This window comes from Entelurus aequoreus, linkage group LG17, assembly GCF_033978785.1.
Source record: "Entelurus aequoreus isolate RoL-2023_Sb linkage group LG17, RoL_Eaeq_v1.1, whole genome shotgun sequence".
NCBI lineage: Eukaryota > Metazoa > Chordata > Actinopteri > Syngnathiformes > Syngnathidae > Entelurus > Entelurus aequoreus.
In genome coordinates this window covers 35621353-35638561 of record NC_084747.1, presented here as the reverse complement: position 1 = coordinate 35638561, position 17209 = coordinate 35621353, and the positions used below count along the sequence as shown (strand labels likewise).

Below are 17209 nucleotides of genomic sequence, written 5' to 3'. Positions count from 1 at the left end.
GTTGTCAGTGACTTGCAGTCAGTGATGAAAAGACAAACCCAAGAAGCATAATTTAATTGTAATCGGTCGAGGCAGATGGCCGTCATTTCCCGTATTTTCTGGACCACAAAGCGCACCGGATTATCATTCAATCCATCAATCAAAGTTTATTTATATAGCCCTTAATCACAAGTGTCTCAAAGGGCTGCACAAGCCACAACGACATCCTCGGCTCAGATCCCACATCAGGGCAAGGAAAAACTCAACCCAATGGGATACAATGAGAAACCTTGGAGGTTATAAGGCGCACTGCTAAAGAGCGGGTCTAGTCAGGTCTTTTTTCATACAAAAGGCGCACTGCATTATAAGGCGCATTAAAGGGGTCATGTTATGATTTTTTTCAAAATTTAAAACATTTCCTTACGGTGTACATAACATGTAATGGTGGTTCTTTGGTCAAAATGTTGCATAGATGATGTTTTACAGACCATCTTCAAGTCGCTTTCTGACAGTCGCTTCAGGATGCGCCGTTTGTGGGCGGTCTTATTTACGTGCATCCACTTCGACAGCGTCTTCTCCCCGTCATCTTTGTTGTAGCGGTGTAGCGTGCAAGGACGGGAGTGGAAGAAGTGTCAAATTCCTAGTTTGTGAACCCGTTCTCAAACAATGGCAATAAAACTATTCTGATTCTGATTCTGAAAAGATGGAGCTAACTGTTTTAATGACATTCAGACTTTACTTAAATCAACAACGGAGCAGCATCTTCTCATTCATGGCTCACTAGTGAAACCACACAAATGTGTCCCGTGAAAAAACGTCCGACCGGAACTCTCTAATAACAAAAGTTTCGTGGGTGATTTATGTAAACCCACTACACTGGTAGTTTTTAGTGCTTCCATAGCGAGATATACGTTAGAACTTTATGCTACTTTATATTACAAATGACAACAGCAGAGGGTGAATGCCCCATAACAAGAAGATAGTGAAAAAGAAGAAGCTTATCGACTACGGCATCGGCACAGACTAGAGTGGCGGAAGTGCGCAAATTTTCAGGACTTATGCAGATCTCAAATACACATCAGCAGGTACCAGAAGGTAAGAAAAGTTGGTTTTGCATAATATTGTGAAACAAAACGGCAGATAATATGTCTGCTAATGTTTGCCATTTTACGGTCCTTATACACACACACCATAGTAATACATGTATCTCTGACTACGGTGGCTGTAACGGGCCAATAATTCATCAAGCGGTGCGGCTTCAAAATCGTACTAAAACATTTTGACAGATTTTTGAATGCCGTGTGTAATGTTCTTTATTTTCAATGGAACATTTAAAGTTTTGGTGTTGTTTACTGGCGTCATATTGCAGTCTACATGTATCTCTTATGTGTGACTACCATCTACTGGTCACACTTATCATCACACTATGTCCTAAAAAAAATAGCTTCGAGGTCGGTAAGCACAACCAGAATTATTCCGTACATTAGGCGCACCCGGTTATAAGGCGCACTGTCGATTTTAGAGAAATAAAAAGGATTTTAAGTGCGCCTTATAGTCAGAAATATACGGTACTTGCTTCCAGAGGGCTTGCTCATTTGGATTTTTTGTTCTTCATTTTAATACAGACCCCTTTTAATACAACTCGGCTATTAACAAACAATTTCGCCAAAGAGGACAGCTGCCAAATAAGCCACTAAGTAGCCAAAGTCGCAAGTACCAGAATTAAATGAAGAAGGTGAGAAACACTATTCAATTCAAGAAATAAAAGTACAAAGGTAGTGTCGCTCTCCCCTGCATTTTATCCCTCATCACTGTCATCAGCAACAAGAGTCTTTAAATGGAACTGTTAGATATACAGTGGAACCTCGATTTACGAACCCCTATAATTGTGAATTTTTCGATCCCGTCAAATATGTCTCTCCGTGTGAACCATGTCTCTGTGTTTGAATGCTTAACTTTTTCATTTTGTGTCCCGCTGGCAGTAATTTTGCTCCTATTGAAGTGATTGACGAAGTGGAATTTGTACCACATCAAGATTTAATTGTGATGAGACTGGACTTTCCTCCGTATATATTCCTGGATAACCAAAAGCAAATCCCATAGGGGTGATGAAAGGATGAGAGCTGCGGCCTACCACCATGACCCCGCACTCCCTTCCCTCTGTTGCTAGATATCTCGAGATGTATGTTGTAATATGTATATATGTGCTTTGCTATGGAGGTTTTTTCCCACGTCTAGATTGTATTTTTTTACTCATCCTTCCCCAGCGTTTTACCTTTTTCCCCATCTTTTACGGGGCGCCTTGTGGCGACCCATCAGCGTTCCTGTTCTGTAACCCTGTACACTGTTTGTTTGTCTAATCTTGAACGGGTTTGTGTTGAAAACAAAGTTTTGTTGTATTTGTGCAATGACAATAACGACCTATCCTATCCTAACCAATGCACCTCTATCACAGCGAACGGGAAGACACTGTCGTTCAACGGCGCTTTTTAAAGAACACACACACACACACACACACACACACACACACACACACACACACACACACACACACACACACACACACACACACACACACACACACACACACACACACACACACACACACACACACACACACACACACACACACACACACACACACACACACACACACACACACACACACACACACACACACACACACAGCTCATTAAAGTGGAATAAATGACACACCACTAATAGTTGAAGCCACATACCTCTCTTCTCCTACCAAAGGGTATGAATTGAATGACAACGTGTGCTGGTCCTCGAACCAACAACTCAAACAAACATGCTCACATAAATATTGAGCTTATTGCAATCAGAACACTTTAATTCTAACTTTTCTACACTTACTTTAGTTATCTGCTGCACTGACAAGATGCCTGCTCAATGCGTGTGTTTGTGACTGTGGCGAAACTCCCGAGTCAAAACTGACGTGTGACGTCACAATTGACCTTTTTCTTTTAAAGGGTGCATCAAACCGGAAACATGAAAACAGAAATATCTGTTGGCCACTTATTTAATAAAAATACTGGACAAAGTGCATCCCTTGACAGCTCAATACGGAACGTGTACTTTTGTGTCTAAATATGGGACGATTTGGCAACCCTATTTAAATAGCATTCATGCGAGCGGCGCCATCCTAGATGCTGTTTTAAACTTGATGTATGCCGATGATAAGAAAGTTTGTCACTGCAATATTAACTAATTACCTCAGTTTTATCTAAAATTCCACCAATGTTTATTTTGAAGCAAAAGTGGGCGCAGAGCTCATCGCTCTAACTGGCGTGTGACGTGATCACTGCCTGTGCAATGCGCCATGCTTTCCCGCACCGGTCAAAACATACAATTTGATTAATCATCTTTCATTTATGATAACGCGATATATTTATTAATCACATGCGTTAACACGTTAACATTGACAGCCCTAGTTTTTTGTGAATAATTTTGGGTGTCTGGAACAAATCAATTGGATTGACATTATTTCTAATGGGAAAAATTGCTTCAGTCTTTGTCGTACACCGAGGTACAAACGTTCCTTTAAGATAACTTGCTGTCCTGAATGTTGTCCATCTTTACCGTAGGTCAGCAGAGAGAGGCTCAAGTTTGTATGTACAAAACCCAAAGCCATTGAAGTTGGCACGTTGTGTAAATCGTAAATAAAAACAGAATACAATGATTTGCAAATCCTTTTCAACCGATATTCAATTGAATAGACTGCAAAGACAAGATACTTAACGTTCGAACTGGAAAACGTTATTTTTTTGCAAATATTAGCTCATTTGGAATTTGATGCCTGCAACATGTTTCAAAAAGTGGCAAAAAGACTGAGAAAATTGAGGAATGCTCATCAAACACTCTTTTGGAACATCACAGGAGAACAGGCTAATTGGGAACAGGTGGGTGCCATGATTGGGTAATAAAGAAGCTTCCATGAAATGCTCAGTCATTCACAAACAAGGATGGGGCGAGGGTCACCACTTTGTGAACAAATGGCTGAGCAAATTGTCGAACAGTTTAAGAACGACATTTCTCAACAAGCTATTGCAAGGAATTTACGGATCGTAGATCCGTAATGTCATCAAAAGGTTCAGAGAATCTGGAGAAATCACTGCACATAAGCGATGATATTATGGACCTTCAATCCCTCAGGCGGTACTGCATCAAAAAGCGACATCAGTGTGTAAAGGATATCACCACATGGGCTCAGGAACACTTTAGAAAACCACTGTCAGTAACTACAGTTGGTCGCTACATCTGTAAGTGCAAGTTAACACTCTACTATGCAAAGCGAAAGCCATTTATCAACAACACCCAGAAACGCCGCCGGCTTCGCTGGGCCCAAGCTCATTTAAGATGGACTGATGCAAAGTGTAAAAGTGTTCTGCGGTCTAACGAGTCCACGTTTCAAATTGTTTTTGGAAACTGTGGATGTCGTGTCCTCCGGAACAAAGAGGAAAAGAATCATCCGGATTGTTATAGGCGCAAAGTTCAAAGGCCAGAATCTGTGATGGTATGGGGGTGTATTAGTGCCCAAGGCATGGGTAACTTACACATTTGTGAAGAAACAATTAATGCTGGAAGGTACATACAGGTTTTGGAGCAACATAGGTTGCCATCCAAGCAATGTTATCATGGACGCCCCTGCTTATTTCAGCAAGACAATGCCAAGCCATGTGTTACAACAGCGTGGCTTCATAGTGAAAGAGTGTGGGTCCTAGACTGGCCTGCCTGTAGTCCAGACCTGTCTCCTATTTAAAATGTGTGGCGCAATATGAAGCCTAATATACGACAACAGAGACCCCGGACTGTTGAACAGCTTAAGCTGTACATCAAGCAAGAATGGGAAATAATTCCGCCTGAAAAGCTTCAAAAATTGGTCTCCTCAGTTCCCAAATGTTCACTGAGTGTTATTAAAAGGAAAGGCCATGTAACACAATGGTAAAAATGCCCCTGTGCCAACTTTTTTGCAATGTATTTGTTATGGCGCATGCGCATTCTGCCTTTCCCTCCGCTGTGGGAGCACCTCGAGGCTCCGCTGTGAGCACAGCAGGACACGCCCCCGCACGCGCCACGCAGACCGCAGCCACGCGCCTCTACAGCCGGAGGAAATCTGCAATCAGCGCACCTGGACTTGATGAAGAACAGCAGCATAAAGGCTCACTCAGCAGACTACCCTGTGCCGGAACGTAGCCTCTGTCTCAGTAAACTTTGCGTCTCTGGTTCCTCTCCTGTGTCTGCTCTCCTCGTTCCCTCGTTCCCAGTACTTACCTGTCCCTGTTGTTTCCTGTTCCCGCAGTTGTCTCCGTTGTCTCAGAAGTGAGCCGTGCGCCTCACTCTCTGGATCTCCCCCTGGACCCTGACTGCTTTCCTCGATCCTCGACTACCCCCGCTTTCGGACCCGGACCTCAGGATGTCTCTCTCTAGCCCCACGGACACTGCTTGGATCACAGACCTCTTTTGCCTAGTCCCTTTGGACTTGTTTGCCTCCACAGTCAACACGCACTTACAACAACCTCCGGTAAATACTATCTGGTTAAATTCTACACATAATCTCGCATGCACACACATAGTGAATACACATGCCACGTATTCATCAAGAGCTCAATAAAACCTCTTGAACTAGACCTCCTGTTGTCGTGCCGTCTCCTTCCCTCTTGTCGTACGTGACAGTATTGCAGCCATTAAATTCTAAGTTAATAATTATTTGCAAAAAAAATTTAGTTTATCAGTTCGATCATTAAATATCTTGTCTTTGCAGTCTATTCAATGTAATATAAGTTCAAAAGGATTTGCAAATCATCGTATTCTGTTTTTATTTACAAATTACACAACGTGCCAACTTGACTGGTTTTGTGTTTTGTAATTGAAACGAAAATTCTATCTTGCTATTGCTATAAAACTTGCATAAATTTATAGCGTCTGACCTCTTGCTCCTTCTCCCACAAGCGATCCTCCAGATCCTGGATGATGTCATCAGATGAAGGGGAGGGACGTAGAGGTCCCGGTGCGTCACTCATGTGACTCAGCCTCTGATAGGATGAGGAGCTCTTTCCTGACGAGGATCGACCGCTGTCCGAGGCGCAAAGGCCGTTCTGTGGGAAAGTGACAACATTCATCAGAGCAGGTATTTTAGAGATTAAGTTATATATATATATATATACAGTATATATATACACATCCATCCATTTTTATACATAATTTATATACGACTACCTGGTAGCCAGGCTTGTCCAGCTTGTCCAAGCCCGCAGCCGCCCCAGCCATGCCCAACCTGTTGATGTGGCTTGTGGAAGCACTCAGAGGCCCCAGTACAGCTGGAGGTCCACAACCAGACCCCGAGACCGTGTAGGTGGGAAGGCTAGTCAGAGAGTTCCTGCCTGAGTCAGACATCCCTCCCTGAACCACTTCGTTCCCATTTCCCGCTCCCTCACCCCTGCTGACCCTCATCGGGCTTTCCTGGTCCAGGAGCAGGGCCTCCGGGACCTCTCCTGACTCTCCCCCTCCTCCACCGTCCCTGCCTCCTCTCCTGCCGCCACCTCTTCCCTCACAGAAGCCCTCTCCCCTCCCCTCGCCTTTGCTCTCACTGCCAGCCCCACCTGCCTGGCCCACCAGGTTCTGCATCGAGTGGAAACTCTTTGGAACCACCGGTTTGAAGGCAGAGGGACGAACCAGGCCGGAGTCTCTCTGCATGGCCTGGGAAACGGAGTAGGGAGAGAAAAATGGAGATATAACGTACAACATAAACATCACACTGCAAAAATTGTCATCAGAAATTCACAGCAAATTACTAGCTAATAATTGTATTAAATATCTTTAGAGCCATTCACCCTAACTGCAGAGCTGGGATTTTATGGATAATTACAATTAAGTTACAACTAAATGCTGTTACTTCATAGTTGTAGTTTTAGAGTTAATGTAATTAACTACAATTACAACTTTATGCTTTAACTTTACAATTGCAATTTAATTGTTAATTACTCAGTTTAACAGCATACCGTCATTTACTGTACAAGAGTATGCAAAATGGTAAAATCGGACGAAAGAACATTTAGCTGCTGTGAAGAGTATCATCATTTTTGCAGTAAATTTTGATTGCAGTATTTTACTGTGCAACAAAAGAGTTACAAAATAAAGCATAAACGGATGACTTTATCCATGAATGCATTTCTGGGGAAGGTGGAGCTTTTCTAGCCTGACTCTCGCCAGATCCTTGTAGTTCGCTGAGCTCCACACAAGGATCTGGGCTCGAAGGCAATGCAAACTCCTTCAAGATAGCAAAAAATAATGAACCAATCCGGATCGCCGTGCGGGATTTCATAGATGTGACGTAGCGCCGAAGCGACTGTTTGATTCAAACAACTATGGCGGCACGCAGCGAGGAGTCGTGTGCTGACATATTTTCTACTGACATTGCTGCGTTGTTTCAGTAAAAGTTCTCTAACTTTTCGCTCTGTCGTTATCCAATATGAGGGCTGTTCTGTTTTGGATTTCCCAGCGTCGCTCTCATCAGCGTCATGGGTTGATTTCGATGCGAGTGGTTGAAGTAGCACGTCATTTAAGATAACGGGACAAGTGGTTTATCCAATCACATACAATGATTTTTTTTTTACAAGGCCCCGCCTTCTGAAATACATTTCCTATTGAGAAGTCCCAGATCCTTGTGTGGAGCTCAGCGAACTACAAGGATCTGGCGAGAGTCAGGTTAGGAGCCTTTCCCACTTGAGATGAAAAGCGGGGTACAGCCTGGATTGATCACCTGTCAGTCACAGGACAATTCATAGTCCAGGGTGTACCCCGTCTCTCACCCCGGGTCAGCTGGGATAGACTCCAGCTCCTCCCTCACCTGAACATGGCGGAGCAGCAAAGAAGATAAAGATGACGCTTCGGTTCAGCGGTTCAGTTAAGTTACACGTTTTTTGTTGTAAAAGATCCCAACAGGGTACAGTACCTGCTCCAGTTTTCCTGAAACCGCCATCATTTTGGGTTGGTTGTGACCCGCCGGATTGTTCTCTCCGTCGTTCCTGGCTGCCACCATGTCTCTGTGCTGGTGCTGGTTGACCCCAACGCTGTTCTTCTCGTTTCCTCCTCGGCCCACAATGTTCCCGCAAACATCAAGACCCGCGGCCTGCATTTCTCTCTCCCTCTCCCATTCCAGTCGTTCCCCCTCTAACCTCTCCCGCTCCCGCTCCCTCTCTCTTTCCCGCTCCCTCTCCCGCTCTCTCTCGATCTTCTCCCTTTCGATTCTCTCCCGCTCCCTCTCCCGGGCTCTCTCCCGTTCTCTCTCCCGCTCTCGTTCCAACCTCTCCCTCTCCACCCGTTCCCGCTCCCTCTCCCTGTTCCTCTCCCGCTCTCGCTCCCTTTCCAGCCTCTCCCGGTCCCAATCTCGGTCCCGGTCCCGGTCTCTCCCTCGTTCACGTTGCCTTTCCCACTCCCTCCTGAGCGCCGCGTTGCCACAATCCAGCTGGTTGTTGTTGTTGGGAGCCGCCATGGTACATTCCGTGTTGGTGGTGGAGGCCGTTTCTGTGGGCCGGTCGGTACAGGCCCCGGTCCCGATACTAACACTCCCTCGCTCGTCGCTAGAGGACGTCCTGTCGGATATAGTGGCGGGGGGGCGGGGCAGACGCTCTGCACTGCAGCTGCGGTCGCCAGGGCAACGGCGTGAGAGAGGAGGGGCGCGGGGCAGCGTGGTCCTCGTGCCTACGGACTTCATGGCAAACTCCTGCTCGCCTGCCACCCCACTGCCAACACTGCCCATAGTGAGGAGGTCAAAGGTGAGGGGTTAGAGGTTAGGAGTCAGGTTTGGGGAGGGTCACAGATACATTTGGATGCAGTGTGGGTCATCACAACCTAATGCAGGTAGTGGGGGCACACACACTAGAGGACACAGAGAAATGAAAGGAGTTATACAATATTGTACTTGCATGAAGAGGGTCAGATGCAGACGACGAAACGGAATGTGTCGAAGAAATGATTGGTGGAACTGGGGTAAAACGTTTGATTAAGATGGCATAACACCAGGATAGAATTTCTGCGTATTGGTTAAAATGTTATGAATACATTCTTTGATGCAGACAATCGTGCAAATTTGACCAATCAGCAGCATCACCAGTGGTCTTAGCCACATGCTAACATGCTAATATGAGTGTATCAAGGCACACCGGAACCGCACCTCCATTTAAGCTGCACTACCCGCATAGTGGAACACCCAAAAAGTCATACAATTTGGACTTCAAACCATGTTTTCACAAAAAATCTTACCCACTGGTCAAAAAATTCTAAATCTGAACATAAATTAGACCGTCATCATGCTTGAGGTTAGCAACTCTTGTGGGACTGTGGCTCCGCACAAATGTGTGTTTGTTTTTCCTAAGGCCTTTTTTCATGGTAATACCAGTGATAGGGAAGAGGGAAAGTGGGATAATGAAACTGGAAATGGAACATGTCTGAAGTCCATGAATGGAGCAATTGTACTTATTTTTGGTTTTATTTTACAGTAGTTGACTACCGTTATTCTTGCATGATGTTTAAAAAGTGACAATGCTTCTACATTAGATAACGGTTTTATGATGGCGACAGTTTGATCTTAATGCAGATCAATGCACTTTTGTAAACTTTTAAAATACAAAATTCTTTCCGGTTTTGGCTGTAAATGGACATGCGAAACACTGCAATATAATACTACTATACTGTAGTATGAAGATTAATGTATTAAATAGTATATGTCCCACAAACTGCAACATCTGATTTCATGTCATCCAGCATATTTAAAAATACATTAAATAGTATAACATACATGTCGATGATTTTTGGCAAGCAATCATATGCTCAATGTCCAATTAGGCCAACACAAAGTTTCAGAAAAATGAGTACTATATCAGGACCAATGTTCCCTCTAATTTTTCATGTGTGTGAGCAAACGCAAAAACTCCCTGAGCATTCAGTGGAGCCAATGTGAGCAACATCAGACGTGCACACTGTGGCTACACCAGCAGCACACCTGTCCCAAACCTGACTAAATAACAAGTTAAATCTCCATCCATCCATCCATCCATTTTCTACCGCTTGTCCCTTTTGGGGTCGCGGGGGGTGCTGGAGCCTATCTCAGCTGCATTCGGGCGGAAGGCGGGGTACACCCTGGACAAGTCCCCACCTCATCGCAGGGCCAACACAGATAGACAACATTCTCTTATTATTATAATCAAATGACAGCAGTAATTTCCATGAGGTTGTTTTCTAATATAAGTGTTTAAGCCCACTTACATTGACAATAACAAAAAATATTGTTTTTCATGAACTGTGTACTTGTATTGTTTGTCTGGGTCTGTTTTGTACCCCTTTCAGACATTGCATTTAGTTCCCATTAAAACATTCACATGTTGCACAATGAGATGTAAGCAGGGGATCATGTGTACATTCCTGCAACTTCTTGCTTGTAAAGAAATATATTTTTATCATTATCATTTAATATACTAACAGCATTTCATGATTAATATTTATAAATGAAGATTCCTAATAAATGACACTAGAATAAGCACACATTTGATTGGTAAATAATAGTGTAACGACCTGGAATTACACTTTGTGTGGTGTTGGAGATGTCCGACTTTTTGTGTGGCTGTAAACGCATCACTGGCTAAGTGCCATATGTGCATGTGTTGGCGCAAGTGAGAAAGAGCGAGCTGCTGTTGATATAACAAAGTTGGTTTTGGTCTGGTTTGTACTGCAGAAAATGACCAGTTTTGCTAGATATACGTTTTTTTACTAATGTTTTGGTGATGTGTTTATGGCCGACAATAAAGACTTTTGCTCAGTAAAGTGATCGATGGAATTCATGTCCTCACAGCGTCTCAACAGACGTTACAATATTTGAACAATGATGACTAAAACTGTTTTCTCTGTCGTGTCCGTGTCGTGTCGAAAACTGTTATGCGCTTATTTTTTTATTTGATTTTGTGCGTGGCATAGATTTGACGTGCGCAAAGGACGCTTGAGCAGTGCACAATTGCACAGGCGCGCACCTTAGAGGGAACATTGATCAGGACTATTAAACTAAATTGTTCAGGGGGCAAAGACCCAGGGGCTGGACTTCTCCCGTCACTATTATTCTTATTTTGAGAATGAACTTGCACATGCTGGGGACATTTGTTTTGGTCTATTACTTTTGTCAGAGTTATACATTTTGGAAAGAAATAGGCCTGTTATGCAAAACACAAGTGTCCACCACAGAAGACAGCGGTGCTCAGGGGGTTAAAATGGCTAGTCCTAAATTGAAAAAAAAGCAACATGTTTAGATTGGTCGGAGCTCCTCTATACAACAAAAGTAATCGGCTGTTTTATAAGAACCTTAAAAAACAGGTCTATCTATTTGACGGCACACTAGTGTTTTTAGCAATCTGCTGCAAAAAGTTTCGTTTCTACCAAGTTTTGAACTGGTCTGGTGTCGTTTGCTTTGGCTGCCAGTTGAATAGCCCTGTACTATGTACTATATATGTCAGTAGACCTTATCATTTAGGTCAGGGATTCTCAAACCAGTTGTACACAGGCTCCATTTAGTGGCATGCCAAAGAATCACTTAATTAAGTGATAAGTGTTTTATTTTTAAATATTCAAACACAGTATTGTTACTAATAAATTGTGCGTAATGTTAAAGTAAACTATTAACTGTACTTCTTAAATAAAACCTCTGCCTTGTTTTTAATGAATACTTATACACCTACTTCGCTACTGTATTTTCTTGTTGCTCATTATGGTGGTACTTGGAGGGCCATGTTTTTTTCCAGGTGGTACTTGGTGAAAGAAGTTTGAGAACCACTGATTTAGACATTTATTCAATTACAATGTTTACTATTGTCGCATCCAGTTTTGCGCTATATATGATATGATCCGTTTCCCGGATCATAGGTTTTGATTCACTTGTGGTTTAACTTCTGTTTCAGCACCCTTGTTTTGTGTTTCTTGGTTGTCATGGGTGCTGATTGTTTTCACCTGCCTCTGATTAGTGTTCGGGACGCTCACCTGTCCTGCCTTTTCGCCTCACTCAGCCCGGTGCTTTGGTTTGCCTTCCTGCAACACGTTACGTGGATGATTTCCTGCCTCTATGTTTTTGATTCCTGCACTGAATTTCATCTCTTTTGTTTTTTCCTGTCTTTTTGTTTGATATATGCGAATAAATCATTCTCCTACCTGCAAGCTGTCTCCGGAGTTCCTGCTGCATCGTTGGGAGAACAATCCACGCATCCTGCATGCGACCTCCACGTTACAGAAAAGCACCGGCCTGAGTGAGGCGAAAAGGCAGGACTAAATAGCTCTCTTATTAGTGCCCGGGACAAGGTGAGCGTCCCGAACACTAATCAGAGGCAGGTGAAAACAATCAGCACCCATGGCAACCAAGAAACACAAAACAGGGGTGCTGAAACAGAACTTAAACCACAAGTGAATCAAAACCTAAATAAACCTAAACACCGGATCATAACAGTACCCCCCTCCTAAGGACAGATTCCAGGTGTCCCTAAGAAACCCAAACAGGGGTGCTGAAATAGAACTAAACCCCAAGTGAATCAAAACCTAAATAAACCTAAACAAACTATGATCCGGGCAACGGATCATAACAGTACCCCCCTCCTAAGGACAGATTCCAGGTGTCCCTAAGAAACCCAAACAGGGGTGCTGAAATAGAACTAAACCCCAAGTGAATCAAAACCTAAATAAACGTAAACAAACGATGATCCGGGCAACGGATCATAACAATAGAACTGCACCGCATCACCCAGAGGTGTTTCTAATGATATATGCTCATCTTATGCTACATGGCAGGTGCGCCTGATGTTGTAAACACCATTTCTTACCAACATCACACACGCACAATGCCAAAAACAAACTGACCCACTCTCGAATGTTATCTTGATGTTAGTTAAAAGTATCGGTTGACTGCTAGTAGTAAAACAGTACATGTGCCTGAGTGGCTCTATCCCCTCCCCTCACGACTCCTCTCTCTCTCTCTTCCCCTTTTCTCTGCATCCCTGGACGGCAAGGGCGGCTTTAGCAGCATCCGCATCGAGCCCTCATTACACCGCGCTTCCACGCACTCGCTAGGCCCCACGCGTGCAATCCAACCCCCTTCCTCGCATCTCAATTCAACCCACGGCCCTCGTTGACGTTGAAATTCAAACGCACCACGTCTTGATTTTTTCCCCCCCAGCGCCTATCCACAGCACACTGGCGTTACGTGGGGCTCCGATCGTCAAAGGCTTTTTTTTTTTTAATTAATTTTTTTACTCACTTATCATTTGCAGCTCGGCAAACCGTGCGGGGAAGGCGGGATCGGCGTCGTTTGTTCTGGTGTCAGTCCCGGTTCTTCTGGGCCCGGAGCATTGTGCGATGCCGCCGCGCATCGGTGGTGCTGGGGAGATGCAGCGACTTCGACCGCTGTCAGCGTCGGATGCTGATGATGGAGTCGGTTCGGTTGATACGCGCATCAGCTGAGAGACACACACCCACCTCTGGACCCGCCCCTTCGGCTAACATGATGCACACGCCCCCTTTTGGCTCGCAGCCAGCAGGTGCTCTCCCTCGGGGAAAAGGGTCTTGCTTGGATGGACGAGATATTGAAACAGGAGAGACAAAATGTTAGGCACCTCGTAACAGATTGACACTGGTAACCACAAAATCAAAACCAGCCCTTAAATATTTTTAAATATAAAAAAATAAAAAAATAAAAAAATGTGTTTTATATATATATATATATATATATATATATATATATATATATATATATATATATATATATATATATATATATATATATATATATATTAGGGATGTCCGATGATGGCTTTTTGCCGATATCCGATATTCCGATATTGTCCAACTCTTAATTACCGATACCGATATCAACCGATGCCGATATATACAGTCGTGGAATTAACACATTATTATGCCTAATTTGGACAACCAGGTATGATCAAGATAAGGTCCTTTTTAAAAAAAATTATGAAATATAATAAGATAAATAAATTAAAAACATTTTCTTGAATAAAAAATAAAGTAAAACAATATAAAAACAGTTACATAGAAACTAGTAATTAATGAAAATGAGTAAAATTAACTGTTAAGGGTTAGTATTATTAGTGGACCAGCAGCACGCACAATCATGTGTGCTTACGGACTGTATCCCTTGCAGACTGTATTGTTATATATTGATATATAATGTAGGAACCAGAATATTAATAACAGAAAGAAACAACCCTTTTGTGTGAATGAGTGTGAATGAGTGTAAATGGGGGAGGGAGCTTTTTTGGGTAGGTGTACTAATTGTAAGTGTATCTTGTGTTTTTTATGTTGATTTAATAAAAAAACAACAAAAAAATGATACAGATGATAAAAAAAACGATACCGATAATTTCCGATATTACATTTTAAAGCATTTATCGGCCGATAATATCGGCAGGCCGATATTATCGGACATCTCTAATATATATATATATATATATATATATATATATATATATATATTAGGGCTGTCAAATGATTAAAATTTTTAATCAGATTAATCACAGCTTAAAAATTAATTAATCATGATTAATCACGATTCGAACTATGTCCAAAATATGCCATTAACTGTATATTTTTGTGGGAATTGAAAGATAAATGACAGAAGACATGTGCATTTAACATATGTATGCATGTTTATTTTAATAACATCCTGTTTTTTACAATGACATTTCCTCGTCAAAATAGGAAAACAAAATAGGATGGCGTCTCTTATTTAAATGAAACTGAAATAGTAAAACAAAATAGGATGGTGTCTCCTTCTGTAACACACTAGCCATCTTGGCCATTTCTCTTCAACAAAGGAAAAACAAAGAGATTTCTCTTTTTTATCAAACCAAAAGAACATGGCCTACACAATTACATGTGGCCCGCTTCTCTATTCATCCTTTAGCCAGTTACTGAGGCAAACCAATTTGTCCACATTTTCTGAGAGTAAAGCTGACCGCTTCTTTTGCACAATGTGACCGGCAAGTGAGAAGAGTCTTTCACAGGGAACTGAGGATGCAGGAGTGGCTAGATATTTCCGAGCCAACGGAGCCAGCTTGTCATGGGCTCCTGCATGAGATGACCACCACTGCAAGGGACAGTCCGTCATTTCAATGGTGGGCTCTGCTCTGTACCTGTGTAAGGCTCTGTCAGGCTGTACCTCTTCATCTGATTCTGAATCTGAGCCCAGCTGTAGAAGAAGGTTCATTTTCTTCTTGGGTGGCCCATCTTCAGTAGTGTGTGAAGGTCTTCCAGGTGATTCACGCAGAAGGCCTCCAAGTTTGGTCCACACCTCCTCTCTGTCTGCCTTGGGCACACTTTTCAAGTCCTTAAAACGTGGGTCCAGTGCGGTTGCAATCTTGAGCCATGCATTGTTGGTGTGTTCTTGGCGGGAGCCTAGGTCGTCTTTGAATTTGGTCTTAAATCTAATCATGTATGCAGGGTCCTCATCAGAAGTTTCCATTACACGGTGTAAGTGGCAGAGGGCAGGTAGTACCACTGAGCAGGAGACGTAGGCCTCCCCACCCAGGATCTGAGTCACATACCTGCAGTGGAAAACACACACACACACACACACACACAGAGAGAGAGACACAGAGACAGATACACACACACACACACACACACACACACAGACACAGAGACAGATACACACACACACACACACACACACACACACACACACACACAGAGACAGACAGACACACACACACACACACACACACACACAGACAGACAGATACACACACACACACACACACACAGCCACAGACAGACACACACACACACACACAGACAGATACACACACACACACACACAGACAGACAGACACAGACAGACAGACACACACACACACACACACAGACAGACACACACAGACAGACACACACACACACAGAGACAGACACACACAGACACACACACACACACACACACACACACACACACACAGAGAGAGAGAGAGAGAGAGAGAGAGAAGGAGAAAGACTCAAGTAAATTACTTGAATGCAAGTTGTTACATTTAATAGTAGATTAACGTTTGGTTTAATAATTTAATTTCAGCCTACAATGAATTTCCACATTATATGATGGAAGGCTTACCGGCAGGGCTCTAGAAGGGTCTCCAGTCTCTGGAGTTTATCCCATTCTGCTGGCGTCAGCATGACGAGATTATGCTGCTGTTGATCCAGGGTTGCTTTTATTGCTGCTTGATTGGGGATGATGCGTTTGACCATTTCAAGTGTGGAATTCCACCGCGTTGGAACGTCTTGGATCAGTGGCTCCTGCTGCTGTCCGAGTTTCACCTGCTCTGCATTCAGCTCCGTTAAGTTTGCCGGGCTGTGTTTAAAATGTCCCACAATCTTGCGACACTTGGCTAATGCAGGAACAAATCCGCTGTCAGCGAGACTCACAGTGATGCTTCTCTGTATGACGTGCGCGATACAGGGCATATGCTCGTATGGTAGAATACGAGCCGCAGCAATCATATTGCGTGCACTGTCAGTCCCAATGGTTGTAACTTTTCTTTCAATTTCCCACTTGCATGCCACAGTTTGAAACTGTTCTGCACATGCCTCTGCAAAGTGGCGTTCTTCCGTTTTCATTATAGTCAGGGGCGGATTAAGAAATTTTGGCCCCCTGGGCCTGACATGGTCTTGGCCCCTCAACCCCCCGCGCGTGTGGGCGCACACACACGCACGCACTATGCAAGAAATACTGTATACTGTGAACAGACATGCACACTGTACTGTACAGAAGAGTGCACATACTGCACACACACTATTAGGTATACCACACAGACACTGACAAGCACAGGTTTCACACAGACACAGGGGGAGGGGATAAATGGCCTAAAAATAAACATTTTTGAAAATGATTACGCCCACTTCAGTGATGGTGCATTGGGTCATTTGAGAGATATTATGTATTGGAAGTTGGTAGCTATCATGAAATAAACCCCCCAACCCACCCAAAAAACTAAATCGGACATGATTTTTGCCCCCTTTTCCTCCCTTCTATCATTAAAAATAAAATAATATCTTAGGAAAACACATTGGCATAACGGCAGCTGTGCAGCAAATTGAGGCTCAAAGTCTGTATCTATTTGTGGTTAAGCTTGAGGAGAAGGAGAAAGGTAAAATGATAACATGCATCGGAGAGCACCAC

General features: G+C 43.4%; 2 protein-coding genes across 2 annotated transcripts in view; both read right to left on the bottom strand.

Moving 5' to 3' along the window:
- The window catches only part of lzts3b (leucine zipper, putative tumor suppressor family member 3b), a 29098-nt gene extending 15614 nt beyond the window's left edge, over positions 1–13484 (bottom strand). The window contains exons 1-4 of the mRNA XM_062023960.1: positions 13286–13484; positions 7955–8880; positions 6220–6699; positions 5931–6098 (exon numbers count right to left, since the gene is read on the bottom strand). Of these exons, the coding sequence (XP_061879944.1) occupies positions 5931–6098; positions 6220–6699; positions 7955–8761 (1455 nt within the window). The 5' untranslated portion in view covers positions 8762–8880; positions 13286–13484. The remainder of the gene's footprint in view (positions 1–5930; positions 6099–6219; positions 6700–7954; positions 8881–13285) is intronic.
- Positions 13485–14805: 1321 nt separating this feature from the next.
- Positions 14806–16640, bottom strand: LOC133632000 (E3 SUMO-protein ligase ZBED1-like). The gene is made up of 2 exons (XM_062024221.1): positions 16145–16640; positions 14806–15587 (listed from the first exon to the last, which is right to left on the bottom strand). Exons 1-2 carry the CDS (start codon positions 16528–16530, stop codon positions 14933–14935), a joined length of 1041 nt encoding a protein of 346 aa, XP_061880205.1. The 5' UTR covers positions 16531–16640; the 3' UTR covers positions 14806–14932.
- Between the last annotated feature and the right edge of the window lie 569 nt (positions 16641–17209).

Excerpts from the sequence above, each read along its gene's own strand:
- LOC133632000 (XM_062024221.1), bottom strand. The coding sequence starts at position 16,530 with ATGATTGCTGCGGCTCGTATTCTACCATACGAGCATATGCCCTGTATC. Across the intron at positions 15,588-16,144 it reads ACCCTTCTAGAGCCCTGCCG|GTATGTGACTCAGATCCTGG; the intron begins GTAAGCCTTCCA and ends TTTCCACTGCAG.